This window comes from Petaurus breviceps, unplaced genomic scaffold (assembly GCF_028583685.1).
Source record: "Petaurus breviceps papuanus isolate PSGF00001 unplaced genomic scaffold, PetGlider_PUasm1.0 221, whole genome shotgun sequence".
NCBI classification, from domain to species: Eukaryota; Metazoa; Chordata; class Mammalia; order Diprotodontia; family Petauridae; genus Petaurus; species Petaurus breviceps.
Genome location: NW_027185877.1, coordinates 1,545,217 through 1,560,468, shown reverse-complemented (window position 1 = coordinate 1,560,468; position 15,252 = coordinate 1,545,217). Strand labels below are relative to the sequence as shown.

Here is a 15,252-nt window from a genome sequence, read left to right as displayed (position 1 = left end):
TCCCTCTCTCCCTCCCTTCCTCCCTCTCTCCCTCTCTTCCCCCTTCTTTCTCTCCCTCTCTCTCCCTCCCTCCCTTACTCCCTCCCTCTCTCTTCCCCCTTTCTCTCTCCCTCTCTCTCCCTCCTTCTCCATTTCCATCTCCCCCTCCCCCTCCCTCTTCCTCTCCTTCTCCTTCTCCATCTCCCTCCAAGATGCTGCTCTCAAAAGTTCTTCTGGCCTCTCTCTGCTTGGGCCTCTCTTTCCATGGCACCAGCTCATCCCCAGTTCAGCCCCCTCTCTTCACATCAGCAAGTCCATCCCAGAAGTGGGATTCACAAGCTGTAGGGTTTAACACTTAACCAGAAAACCAAGCCAATACAAGGGGATCTTTAAATTCCATTACCATTACACTAGCATACAATAATGATTCCCATTCACATGGGATTTTAAGATTATTTTTAATTCAATTCATCAAATGTTTTGTCTTTCTATGTGCTAAGGCGCAGTTGCAGAACATGAAAGGACAGAGAAGGAATAAGTGCCTGGCCTCAAGGAGCTTGTTTGTTCTTTTTGTTGTTTGTATTTTGCTCTTGAAGAGGATCATGATATCAGGGAGGTGATGCCACCATGACTTTCAGATCAATTACGTTTAAGTGAGGTAGGCCTGTGCAAAGTCAGCAGCCTCACTCTCTCATTTGGAACCCCCTAGGTTCAGTGGCAAAATATAGATCAGGACAACTGGAGATGGCCCCTGTTGCAATGGGAGACCTTGACCTTTTTAAGCTATGCCTTTCCTAGGTGTTAATTTGTCTGAGGTAACATCCATTCAGTGATTAAGGCTTCAGTGATTAAAGATAAATAAGAAATGAAGCAAAGAATGGCGTCTTTCACCAAGTCCAAAACACATCAAATTTGGAATAGATGATCTCCAGGTTTTTGGCCAAAACAAAAACTCTCTGAGCCATCAAGGCCAAAAAAATGACCAAGTAAGACTTGGTCTGGGACCTCTTGTTGGCCAATTAGTGATAGCTAAAGGGAGGGGGGGGTGTAGTGAGGGAGGCAGAGAGAGAGAAAAGAAAGGAAGAAGGAAAGGAGGGAGGAAGAAGAATTTGATATCAAGTCCCATCTAACAGAGGCATAAACTAATGGAACACTCAGCCTACTGGGCACAATTAAAACAGGGAAAACAGGAATAGTTGCTTAGGGCAGACAGAACATGACAAATGGATAGTCCCAGATTTTTCATGTAATTATCTGGTCCCTAGATATCTTTTCTTGAACAACATGCTTTATTCTCTAAAGGAGGCTCTACTTCTTTGGGTCCAAATCTAGAGTTTATGACCTAATCTAATGCAATCACTTAAATTTGTTTCTCCAGTTTTGAAACTTCAAAGAATTTCTGTTTATATATCGTTTACTGTGTTTTGATCCTAACTTAAATTCTGTACCTGATATGTTTGATAAAATATACTTGTAAATCTGTCTGGTCCTAGATCTTAGGAAGCTCATTTATAACCTGTTCTTCTGCTTTTTAAAATTATCCAACAAATAACTTTAAAATGGGAAATAATTTCACTTTCTTTACATTTATCACTACATTTTATATGAAAAATTCAGTTAATCCATAATTAACAAAACATTAGAACTTATTGCCAATACATACTTAAAGCCTGAATTTCCATGTTAGATAAATTTTTGAAGCCAATCATATACATATGCATATAGTTCTTACAGGAAACATTCTAATTCTGTTGTTTTCTCAAAGTTTACTGTTCCATTTCATTTAAAAAAATTAATTATATCTTTGTCTTATTGCCTTGTCTGATCATTTCCCCATTTGAAAAATATCATCCCTATATTATAATCTGACCACAAATATATGTTAAAATTATTGTGTTCATACTTAAATTCTATTATAGTAACCTAAAGATGTTCTGGTATCATTCTATTATTTAAAAGATTTAGTTTTGATTATAGAAATTTGCTATAAAAGGAGAAAGAGGGGCATAGTTATATCATAACAGAGGGGAAAAAAACTCCCTTAGGTCTGTTTGATTCCAGACATAAGCCATATCTGACAGCCAATCATGGAGTCACAGAGTGTTAAAGGCAAGGCTCAGGATTTTCTGTAAAGGCAGTAACACAAAGAGTCAGGAGGATCCTACATAGGGCATTCCCTAGATTGTACCTGCAACCTTTCCTAGGCACAGATATCCACATTTAAGCAGTTCTCAGAATGCAACACATGCCATTTTCTGCTATTCACTTTATGACAATTCAGACAACTATCCCAGTAATCAAAACTCAAAATAAATTTGGTCCCAGGAATTTTTGCCTTAAATAGTAAACTTCACTAACCTCAATGTAGGGCTTGCATATCTTTCCTGATTTTTTCCTAACAGTTAATATTTCATTAATCCTTTACCTATAAATTAAAACTGCCCATATTCTGGGACTTCAGAGATACCAAAAATACCCGATAGTTGACTCATCATTAAAAGGTTGAAGCTACATCTTTATACTATCTTTATATTTCCAAAATAGCTAAGATTTTCAAACAATAATCTATTATAATAAATATTAGTAGTAGTAGTAGTATTCCCTGCTTTAAAACTAAATATGCCTTACCAAATATCTAACAGTTTCCAAATACCTAATTTTTATCACATCCTTTTAAAAGCCCAATTCATAACATTCAGATGAAAAATTCCTTCATCTAATAGGTTTTCTGTTTTACAATGATCTCTCAAATTTAAAATATAAATACAATAATAACACAAACAATAAACCTCAGATGACATGAATTGCATTTCCAAATTATCATATATAAAATTATTGCCCTTATTACCTTTGGAATTTTAAAACCACTCCAAAAATTATCAAATATGGAATAGTGACATTGAATTATGAAAATAATAATAATGTGGTACTTAGCAAATGCCAATCACCACGTTAAGCACTTTCCAAACATATCATTTTGATCTCACAATAACCACCATTATTCTCTTTACAAATTAGGAAACTGAAGCAAAGATCAAAATAACTTGCCTAAAATTACACAGCTAATAAGTTTCTGCAACTGACACAGAGAAAGGTGGGTTTTCAAAGGACAGAGGTTGGCTGGCTCTCACACCTTATACTGCCACTCCTGGTACTGCCAGCAGCACCTGAATTCTCCCAGATAGCAGCTGGGTGGAATTTGCAGAAGTCTGACCCTGCCCTGGTGACACTAACTGATTAAACTTTTGGGGGTGTGGCAGAGGGTAGGAAAGGTAGGTAGGAAGGAAGGATTTCTTGGATTTCTTCTTTCATTCTGATACAGGGCACATGGGGGTATACAAGATGTAAGGATTTTATTAACCTTATTTCATAGAAATCTCTACTAAATATCCTGTATATAATTATATTCACTATATATGTAGTGAATATTTATATTATACACACATATACATATTTGTCTTCTCCATTAGTATGTGAATACAGATTGTTTTATTCCTTATACCTTTATCTCTAGCATCAAACATGGTATTGCTCACTTAGTGGGGCTTAATATATAAAAAAAAATTTAAAAAGCTTTCTGATTTATGCATTAAGTGACCTTTCCCACAGAACTAAGTACCTAAGTTGTGCTTTGAACCTACTTCTTCTATTGCCAAATCTACCCTAAATCAAAATGTATATGGTATGTCCTAGTGAGGGGAAAAAAAAAAACAATGTAGAAAAAATATGTTGAGGTCATAAAAGTAATGATTCTGATTGTCTTTTAGAATGCAATGAAACCAGCTCTGCTAAGTCCTTGGTTAGCCTCTCCAAGAAGGTCATTTAGCTGCAACTTTCTGATCTTCTGGTTTCTAGATCTTAGCACAGTACCTGGGAAATAATAGGTACTTAATGATTATTGACTTAACTTGAATTTTCCCAATACTATCAATATTGACATAGGTCAGCTCTTCAAGTGAAATAGCAACTCACTGATAGTTGAAAAAAATATCACATCTAGAGTAAAATCCAGTTAAAAGCATTTATTAAATGCCTATTATTTGCCAGGCACTGAACTGAGAAAGGCAAAAGCAGTTCTGTATTCAGGGCACACCCAGTCTAATGGAGGAGTCATGAAAATAAGTATATACAATATACCATATATGTGCTATATGCATACATTCATCAGTACAATATATATGTACTACATACATGCAGTAGTACTATATATGATATACACACATGCAATAGTACCATATATGTACTGTACACATAATACTATATATCATATAGAACTATAAAACAGTATAATATATGTACTATCTGCATATAGTAGCATGTTATATGTACTATATACATACATGTAATAGTATAATATACGTACTACATACATACAATAGTACAATATATGTGTACTATATACATACATACAATAGTATGATATATGCACTATATTCAAAATAAAATGGCGGTAATTTCAGAGAGAAGGCACTAACTTTGGGGGGGAACAGGAGAAACTTCTTATGTAAGGTGGGATTTTAGATGAAATTTAACAGAATCCAAGGAAGAAGACACAAGGAGGGGGAGCAACCTAGACATGAGAGACAGTCAGTGAAAAGGCAAAATTAAGAGATGGAGTGTCTTGTGAAAGAAATAGCAAGAAGTCTCTATAATTGGAGCAGCTAGGTGGAATCATCAATAGAGTGCCAAGCCTGTAGTCAGCAAAACTTACCTTCAGGAGTTTACATCTGGCACCAGGCACTTAGTAACTGTGTGACCCTTGGCAAGTTACTTAACCTTGTTTGCCTCAATTTTCCCATCTGTAAAATGAGCTGGAAAAGGAAATGGCAAACCACTCCTGTATCTTTGTGAAGAAAACCTTGAATGGGTTCATGAAGAGTAAGATACAACTGAAAAACTATGATAAACATCTTTTCATACGTTTTAAAGTATAGAGAGCATTCATTATAAATTGGACAAGAGTAAAAAGTAAGAGGACAGGAGAGAGTTTTATATTTAATCATGAAGGTAATGGAGAGCCACTAGAGTTTACTGATTGAGGGAGGGAGGGGAAAGATGTGTGTGATACAGTCAGACCTTTGCTTTTGGAAAACCACTTTGTTAGCTGAGTGAAGAGTGGACTGGAGCAGGCAGAGACGAGACCAGTAGACTAAGTGGATGACTGTTATATGAATCCATGCATGCAGTGAAGATCCAGAGAATTTAATTTCATGTTTATATATGGTATGGAATTAAGTATTTCTTGTGATTGTCTATTTCCTTTTCTCCTCTCCCACTATTGTCAAAGCAAAAACAGAGGAGCTGGGGCATTTAAAATTTTTTTCTTTGTTTCATGGGTTACTAGGGTCACAGAAATCACACAGTGTCTTACCTATTAGTGATAAGCCTCTCTGTACTTAGATTTGCCTGTGGACAGCAGTTTTAGTTTATCATCAGCTTGCCAGAGCTTGCATAACCTTAGAAGACCCAAGGTCATCTCTGCTCCATGATGAGACATTCTCAGTTATGGCTAAACAGGTCTACTTACTGTTCTTTCTACAGGATGTTCCATTTCCATAGCTAGATAGCTAGATAGCTAGATAGATATACACACACTATACTCCCACCTCACCTCTGCCTGTTGGAATCCCTTTTTTTAAAATTTGATTTTTAAAAACTATTTACTTATTTTTAGTTTTTAACATTCACTTCCATAACATTTTGAGTTCTAAATTTTCTTACCATCACTCCCCTCTAGCACCCCAGGATGGCATGTAATTTGATATAGGCTCTAAATACAAATCCATATTGAACCTATTTTCACATTTTTCATGTTGTAAAGAATATTTAGGACCAATGGGAGAAACCACAAGAAAGAAGAAACCAACAAAAAAGAAAAAAGAGAGAGAGAACAAATAATATGCTTCAGTCTTCATTCAGACTCTATCAAAGTTAGTCATCACACATTGTGGCTGTTACTGTGTATAATGTTCTCCTGGTTCTGCTCACTTCACTCAGCATCAATTCATATAATTCTTTCCAGGTTTTTATAAAGTCTACCTGCTTCTAATTTCTTATAACACAATAGTATTCCTTCACATTCATATACCACACCTTGTTCAGCCATTCTCCAACTTGTGGGCATCCCCTCAATTTCCAGTTTTTTTTGCCACCACAAAAAGAATTGCTATAAATATTTTTGTACATGTGGGTCCTTTTCTGGAATCCCTATTTTTCTTCAAAGCTCACCTCCAAAGCCTTTCTTCACTTCCCCCTGGTTGTTAAGTAATTCTTGCATGCCAAGCAATTATTAACCTTTATTTTATCTTGTAATTTACTTATCTGTACATACATTATTTCTCACTAATAGAATGGTTGTTTTTGGGAAGAGGCTGTTTAGTTTTGGATTTTGTATCCTCCAGTTACTCGCAAAATGTCTGGCACATAGTAGGGTACATGAACTGAATTAGATTGTATTCAACATCTGATGTTAATCACAATGAACAACCTCTTTAGGGTCACCTAAAGTCTTTGGATCAGTGTATAACCTTTTTGAATGATTAAATATCTTTTAGTGTATGCAAAAGATCTGTCTTTCCAAATCAGCCTGGAGCATAATTTGACTAGATCTTGACCTCAATACTTTAAAAAGTATGCAAACTTGTCCTCATCATAATTTTTAATCAAAACTGTCTGAGTGTATATTCATTCTCCTCAGATAGGTTTTAAGAGGCTTTAGAAGCCTGGTGCTTTGGGTATTATGATGTAAGTATGCTCATATTTTTTCCATTTCAGGGATAGATTTTCAACCCATTTCTAATTGCATAATTTACATATTAGCTCAAAACCCTATAATTTTAATGTTGTTTTACCTGTATCATTTGAATTATAACATTGGTGGTCTCCCCCAATACTGTTGACATCTTATGTTATAGAATAATGGAATTTCAGAGTTGGAATAGCCCCTCCCTTCCTTTCTTCTTCCCTCTTTCCCACCTTCCTCCCTCTCTCCCTCCCTTCTTCCTTCCTTCCTTCCTTCCTTCCTTCCTTCCTTCCTTCCTTCCTTCCTTCCTTCCTTCCTTCCTTCCTTCCTTCCTTCCTCCCTTCCATCCATCCATCTCCCTTTGTCCTGTGTTTCAATTTAACCCACGGGAAGGAAAAGAACACTAAAACCCTCATAACAAATAGGCAACCAAAATAAATTTCCATATTAACCAAGTACAAAAATGTATATGTGTTATTTAGAACTTCTTATTGCCACCATTTTTTCTAAAGCCATAGGCATGAATTAATGATAAATACTGGTGATGGCACAAAAGATAGGGCCCCATTCTGTCATTGATGGAGTCATGGCTTTAAGTACACATGAGCCCTTTTTGCAGAGGTTCCAGAATTTAAAATGCCACTGTCTCCCAACACAAAAATTATGATCTCTATACTTATTCTAAATAATAATAAAGCACAGTAGCTAGTAATCATAGAGTGCTTTGCAAAACATTTTAAATACATTATCTCATTACATTCTCATAACCACCCAGTGAGGGAGGTGCCCCCATTATTGCCATTTTATAGGCCCAAAGAAGTTAAGTGAATTTCCAGGAATCACACAGCTAGTTAATGTCTAAGGCAGGATTTGAACTCAGGTCTTCCTGACTCCATGTCCAACATATGAGCTCTGGAACTAGTGGTCCTATAATCAAACCTTAGCTTGCCACTTAGTATCTGTATGCCAGTGTGCAGTTCACTTCTCTGCTCTGGACATCAGTCATCTATAAAATGAAAAGTATGGATTTTAAACTGCTACTTAACCCTGGAGCTGCAATCTTATGATCCTATGATATTTAATTGAGATGATGCTAATCTACCTTGGTAGAGGATTGTTCCTTAAAATTCCCATATTATTAAATTTGCATATACATAACTTTATGCAGCTGCATGCATGGATCTCCAGTCAGTCAATAAGCTTTTATTAAGTGCTGCTATGTTCTAGGTGTTGTGCTAAATGTTGTACACACACACACATGCACACACACACACATGCAAAAGCAAACACCAGAGAAATTATCAACCCACTCAGGGCTGAATGCCCTGTGCATCATCCCAGAGCTAATATGATAATATGATCTTGGGATCAAACTTAGTTCTCCTGAGTACAGCTCTCTTTGCCTAATACCTGACTACCACCAAAGGAAAACTAGGTGATTCAGTGGATAGATAGTCAGGCCCGGAGTCAATGAAGACTCCTCTTCCTGAGTTTAAATCTGGCCTCACACACTTACTACCTGTATGACTCTAGGCAAATCATTTAACCGTGTTTGCCTCAGTTTCCTCATCTGTAAAATGAGCTGGAAAAGGAAATGGTAAACCACTGTTGTATCTTTGCCAAGAAAACCCTAAATGGAATCACAAAGAATTGAACATGACCAAAAGAACTGAAAAAGAGCAAAACTGCCACCCTAAAGTGTGATTACATGACTGACAAAATGCAATTATGTCAACCACTTGAGGTTAATTTTGAACATTTCAGTATCAGTTCCTTTAAATTCTTCCATGGATTGCAGGAAAAAACATTTTCTTTAGCCGAGCTGCTGTGATTAGACTCTGCTGTCAGCAGGGTTTAGCAGATGAGTGACAGCTACCTTATTCTCACTTGAATTTGATGGGTCCAATATCCTTGGAGATGACAAAAGAAAATAGCTCATAGTCATTGGGGAGAATTATGCTTAGAGTAGGAACTTACAATTATACAATCTCAGAGGTAGAAGGGACTTCTTTGGTCCTATAGTCCAACCTCAACCTTAACAGGAATCCTCTCTAAATTTTTTTAATGTAGGGTTATAGTTCTATAGCTGGCAGAAACCTCAGAAGCCAGCTAGAACAAGATTATTCATTTCATAGGTGAAGGAAATTATGCCAATGGAGGTTAAGAGGCTTAGCCAAGATCATATGGTAGAGACAGGATTTGAACCCAGGTCCTCTGACTCCACAATCTGTGCAATCTCTATTGTTAAATTACTGCTTTTTCTTTGTGCCTCCCCCCTCCTCCATAATACTGCCTTGCTTATAGTTTGAGGGTTCAACAAATATTGGTGATTCTCCATAGCCTCAAATGGCAGATCTGAATATGGTTTAAGCTGTTATAGTTCCAACTGTTTTGAGAAAGTCTAAGAAAGTATGAAACACTTCACTTTGAGGGGAGGGGAAAGAGGAAGAAAGGAGATCTCCTTTGTTCCTTGGCTTAGCTTAGCTGCTTTCTTTGTTATAAAGAAAGGCTCCTGTTGCAGCAGAATTAGGGTATAGATCTGGGAATGACTGCTGCCAATATAAAAGACATTAAAATGTAAATCAGTAGAAAAGACATATAACAGCTGATCATTGTAAAAACCATTAGATTTTTTTTTTTGAAGAGTGAAGCTAGAATGAGATCATTTTATTGGATGCAGAGCTTTGTTTTACCAGATGGTGATTCCTTTTCCTGGGAAAGCTTATTGAATGGCAATGCTATATTGAGTATTTACATAAATTATCTACATTCCATTTTTGGAAATTCATTTTAAAAATAGCTTCCATTTTAGATGAAAAAAATTACCATGAATGCCTCGACTTGGAAATATTTAAAGTCAAGAAATTAAATCAAGTAAATAGGCAAGTAGTAAGTACTTACTATGTTGTAGACAGGCAGTTAAGTGGCTAAGTGGATAGAGAACCAGGAAAACTTATGTTCCTGAGTTCAAATTCAGCCCCAGACACTTACTAGCTGTGTGGCCCTGGGCAAGTCACTTAACTATGTTTGTCTCAGTTCTTCATCTATAAAATGAGTTGGAGAAGGAATTGACCAACCCTTACAGTATCTTTGCCAGGCAAACCCCAAATGGGTCACAGTTAGACATGACTGAAAAATGACCAAATGCAATATAGTAGACATTGTCCTAAGTGCTGGGGATTCAGAGAAGTTAATGATGTGTATTGTCCCAAGGACATATTGTAATAAGGAAGTTCTCTGATCTAAAAAAAAAAATGTATTTGTAAGGAATAATTTAAAATGTTCTGCCTTTTTCAATTCAGGTTCAAAACTTTATTTGTGGCTGGTGAACACTGTGATGTGGAGACGCTGGAGTGGTCAAAAAATGTTTTCAGAGTACCTGTCTTGGACCATTGGTGGCAAACAGGTGAGTGGTTTTCAAATGCAAACTGAATTTTTTTTTTTTTTTTTTAAGCAATTGGGCGGTTACACAGCCAGTTATTATTTCTGGGTGTGGTGCTGAGCACCTGAGCCCGGATTTGATCCAGGTCATCCCGACACTGGAGCCGATGCTCTTACTCGCTGAGCCACCTGGCTGCCCCTAAGCAATTGGGGTTAAGTAACTTGCTCAAGGTTACACGGCCAGGTGTTTCTGGGTGGGTGCTAAGTGTCTGAGCCCGGGATTCGATCTCCAGGTGTTCTCAACACTGGAGCCGGTGCTCTTACTCGCTGTGCTACCTGGCCGCCCCACAAACTGAATTCTTAATGGAAAAAAAAATTAAGGGAGACAATAAAGGATGTACCAAAGATAATTGATGTATGGTATGGAAACTGCCAACACTGAGATTCACAGGATTCTGATTGCAAAGACAGGGCATTATTTGGTATGCATATTATTAATCAGCTTGCCTGCTTCTACCCATCTTGTTACTATTCTCTTCATTTCCCTAGACTTGAAAATTAAGGTCATCTTCTATTCCTTCTTAGATTCTTTTTTCCCCCTTAAAATTACTTAGTAGTATTTCATGTTTTCCAATTGCATTTAAAGACAATTTTCAATTTTTGCTCCCTCCCCAGTCTCCTTCCCAAGATGGCAAACTATTTGATATAGCCTATACTCCTTCTTAGATTCTTATGTCCTGTTTTAGCAATGATTCATCTCAAATTCATCTTTATTCCCCCAATCTTGCTGTTTCCATTCCTGTTTATCATTATACATCTGAATTTATCTTCACATATGGAAAGGCAGCCTAGAATAAAAATGAAAATAATGATGATGATTTCTGTTGTTGCTGCTCATCTGTTTCACTCATGTCTGATTCTCTGTGACCACATTCGGAGTTTTCTTGGCAAAGATATTGGTGGTGGTGGTGGTGGTGGTCGTGGTCGTGGTCGTCGTGGTGGTGATAAGTCCCTCCTCCACATTTACAGATAAGGAAACTAAGGCCTATTGAAGATAAATGACTTGGTTGTAAGCTTCATTGGCAGGATTCAACCTAGGTCTTCATTCTAGAGCCAGTGCTTTTTTCTTGGTAACATGCGATATCCTCATCCTAGGATTCAAAACTCTTCATAATCTAGTTCCAGTTAACATATCTAAACTGATTCCCTCCCCCTTCCCCACCTATACCATCAACCCTTTACCCATACTGGATTCTTTAGTTCTTCTTCTTGCCATGTAAATTCATACCTTTCTGGTTTTGTTCACAATCATTACTTTTTTTTTCCTGAGTAGGGCATCATTCCTCCATGCTTATTGCCGAAATCTTTCAGGACTCACTTGGATTTCCATTTTTCAGTCATTGAACCTGGATTTGGAAGGGACCCTTGAGAGAACCTACCCAAAATCATTCATTTTACAGATGAGGAAAATTAGGCCCAGAGAAGGCAAAGGCCTTGTCCAATGTTATTTGGGTAAGGAGTAGCAAGGATGATGCAAACCCATTTCTTCTTATTTTTCTTTCCACTTCATCACCCTACCTATTTCATGATATCTTTTTGGTGTATAGTTAGTCATTTTTCAGTTGTCTGTCTCTTTAAGAACACATTTGGGATTTTCTTGGCAAAGATACTGTAGTGATTTGTTATTTCCTTCTCCAACTCATGTTATATATAAGGAAACTGAAGCAAACAGTGTTGAATGGCTTGCCCAGGGTCACACAAGAAATATCTCCAGATTTGAACCCAGGAAGATGAGTCTTCCTGAGTCTAAGCCCAGCACTTTATCTACTGCTCACTCTCTTCTCCAAATTCCTATAGTATTTAATCTGTGTTTCACAATCTTGTACATTAGTGGTTATACTACTGCTTTGATCAGCTCCAGTGGAACACACTGTGCATCGACTCTGACATAGCGATCTCCTTTTCAAATATGAAGGACAGCACCCCCACCAACAGACCATGTACTCCTTGAGGGCAAGGTCTGTTTCAAGGTCTGTTTGTCTTTGTATCCCCATTGACGTGTCCAGTAGTGGATCCAGAACTGGCCTCAGAATCAGGAAGACCTTGGTTTACATCTTGCTTCTGACACCTATTGGCTCTGTGTCACTGGCATAAGTCAGTTAACCTCTCAAGTACTCCCAAGCATTTCTCTAAGACTGTACATTTCAGAGCAGATTCCTGATTTGGTAGTGATAAATCCCTCCCCCACAGGAGAGGGAAATTTATCACCAGGATGTCCCTATACCCTTAAAATCACAGGAGTGGCACAAAATTCCTATTGCCCAGCATAGTGAGGATTCTTGAATTGTTTTGTGGATATACCATATACTACAAGAGATTGTGATTTTAACAGTATAGGTACGCTTTCTAACAGTGCAGAGCCCAAGTTGATGCCTTAGTAGTTCATTTTTAATAATATTTTAATTTTTCTAATTAAATGTAAAGATGATTTGTGTCATTCATTTAAAAAATTTTTTAAGTTCCAAATTTTCTCTCTCCCTTTCCTACCTCTCTCTAAGCAATTTGATGTAGGTTATAAGTGTGCATCATAAAATATATTTCCATAAGAGTCATGTTGCAAAAGAAGAAACAGAACAAAAGAAAAAATCCACAAAAAAATTCAAAATAAAGAAAATAGTGTGCTTTGATCTGCATTTGGACTCTTAATTCATTCTCTGGATGTGTATTGCTTTTTCCATCATAAGTCCTTTGGAATTTTTTTGGATCTTTACATTGCTGAGAAGAGCTAAGTCATTCACAGTTGATCATTGTACAGTGTTGGTTGTTACTGTATACAGTGTTCTGGTTTTTCTCACTTCACTTTGCATCAGTTCATGTAAATAGTAGCTCATTTTTGTTACTTGCTATGACTGAAATAATATGGCTACCATTTTGGTGGTGAACCACTCTAATCTGGCTTATTTGACGACTAGTCCAGCTAACAGTCTGTCTTAGGGCCTGTACATGAGGCCTGTCCTATTTGGTAGGATCAGGAATAGCTAGTGTTCATTCACATGACTTGGCCCTGAGAATACAGAGCTATGTTTCTGAACCATAGCCATTAATCAAGGCAGCCGGGATAGTACTTTAAGCACTGATTTCTAGTCAAAGGAATTTGTGACCTCATACAAGTTACATCAGGTTTTCTGAACCTCGGTATACTTATCTGTAAAAAGAGGGGGTTAACTAAATAATCCATAAGTTTTCTTTCCCTCTCTAAATTTTGTAACCTAGTGTTTCTAAGTAGGACTTTATTGGAGGCCTTAGAGTAAGCTTGGGTCATAGAATCATCAATTTTGAACTGGAAGGAAACTCAGAGACCATTTAATCCAACTTCCTTATTTTACAGATAAGGAAACTGAGCAGCCCATAGATGTTCAATGACTTGCCCAATGTCACAGGTAGAATTTGAACCCAGGACCTCTTACTCCAGAGTACTTTCCACAGTACTGCACCCATTGGTAGTTTGGTAGATTGCTGGCATACACTTAAGTATTTCTTATTTGACTATTAATTTGCTTTTTCTGGGCTTCTCACTTATTCATTTAATCATCCATACTTTGGTTTGAGAGCCACTATGGTTTAGGGAAAGTTTTATCCACTGGATTTGGAGTCTGGAAATTTGGGATCAAACCCAATAGCTAGTACTAACCAACTGTGTGATTATGGATGAATCACTTAGTTTCTTGGAGTTTTAGTTTCCTTTTCTGCAAAATGGGGATAGTGATGTTTATACTCCCTGCCAGATAATATGGTTGTATGAAAACCGTTTTACAAATCTTCATGTATTATATCAGGTTGTTTTTTATTCAGTCATTTTTAGTAATGTCCAACTCTTCAAGACCCCATTTGGGATTTTTTTTGGTGAAGATACTGGAGTGGTTTTCCATTTCCTTCTCCAGTTCATTTTACAAATGAGGAAATTGAGGCAGACAGGATTAAGTGACTTTCCCAGGATCACACAGCTATTCTAAGGCCAGATTTGAACTCTAGAAGATCTCTTCCTTATTCCAGTCCTGGCACTGTATTCACCACCTACCCTCCCTTTATCAAGGTGAATTATTTTTATTAACATGATCTAAATAGTTTCATTGATCAGTTCCTAATTACTTGGGAGGTTGTCTCATTACCCAAACTTTTCAGAAATATTTACCTTCTTGAGGAGAAGTGGCCTAGTTTCCTAGTAAGATTACCTTAAAAAACTTTTTTTTTCCCAGAGAAACTTGACAGACTGTAAATAGCATTCATATTTTTTCCCATCGTTATTTTAAAGAACTCATTAATGGTGTGTGAGTGTATTCATAGACATGTCCCTGATCCACTTAGCTTTAGTATGAAAACATTATTTTTTTTTTCTTGGTACCCAGGAATATTTTTGTGTAAAGCCTTTTCTTATAAGGAACCCAAGCTATAGGAGCCATGTACCCTTTCATTGTATTAACAATTAAAGCAAAGCTCAGGCCTTTGGTTACTTTTAGCCCTGCTCAAATATGTCGACCATTTTACATCATAGATTCTTAAAAACCCAGGTTTCTGAATACAGTCACATACTATTAACTAACTGGTGACTTTTCTGTTTGTTAGTTTCATTGTCAAAATCAAGTCTGTTTAACAAATTAAACCAAAAGTTAATTCTAAAAAGAAATGTTCCAAGTTTGATCTCGTAGGTTCCCTGTGGTCTTTGCTAATTAAGGTGCTTGGATTTAGTACTTTAGTCAAAGGATGCTTCTAAGCTCCTGGTTGCTAATATGTTGAATGGTTGGAGGGGGGAGAGTATGTTTTGAAAAGGATGCATTGCAGAATCACAGAGTGAACAGGCATTATTTCAGAGACCATCTTGTTCACCCCATATCTCAAAACAGGAAGCCCCACTTTTTAAAGAAGGAATCCACTATTTCCCCATAGAATCCATTCCACTTTTGGACAGTTCTGATTGGTAGAAAGTTTTCCTTGCATTAGCTCATGATGGTGTCTCTGAACCCATTGCTCTTTGTCTGCCTTCTGAAGCCAAATGGAGCATTTTTGTTGTTTAGTTGTTTTGAGTTGTGTATGGCTCTTTATGACTCCATTTGGGATTTTCTTGGCAGAGACACTGCCATAATTTGTCATTT

The 15,252-nt window shown here is 37.1% G+C and overlaps 1 protein-coding gene across 3 annotated transcripts in view; it reads left to right on the top strand.

Moving 5' to 3' along the window:
• ACSS3 (acyl-CoA synthetase short chain family member 3) overlaps nucleotides 1-15,252 on the top strand; it is a 235,300-nt gene that overhangs the window by 160,603 nt on the left and 59,445 nt on the right. For all 3 annotated transcript variants that reach the window (XM_069094789.1, XM_069094791.1, XM_069094790.1), the window contains exon 9: nucleotides 10,024-10,127. In XM_069094789.1, the coding sequence (XP_068950890.1) occupies nucleotides 10,024-10,127 (104 nt within the window). The remainder of the gene's footprint in view (nucleotides 1-10,023; nucleotides 10,128-15,252) is intronic.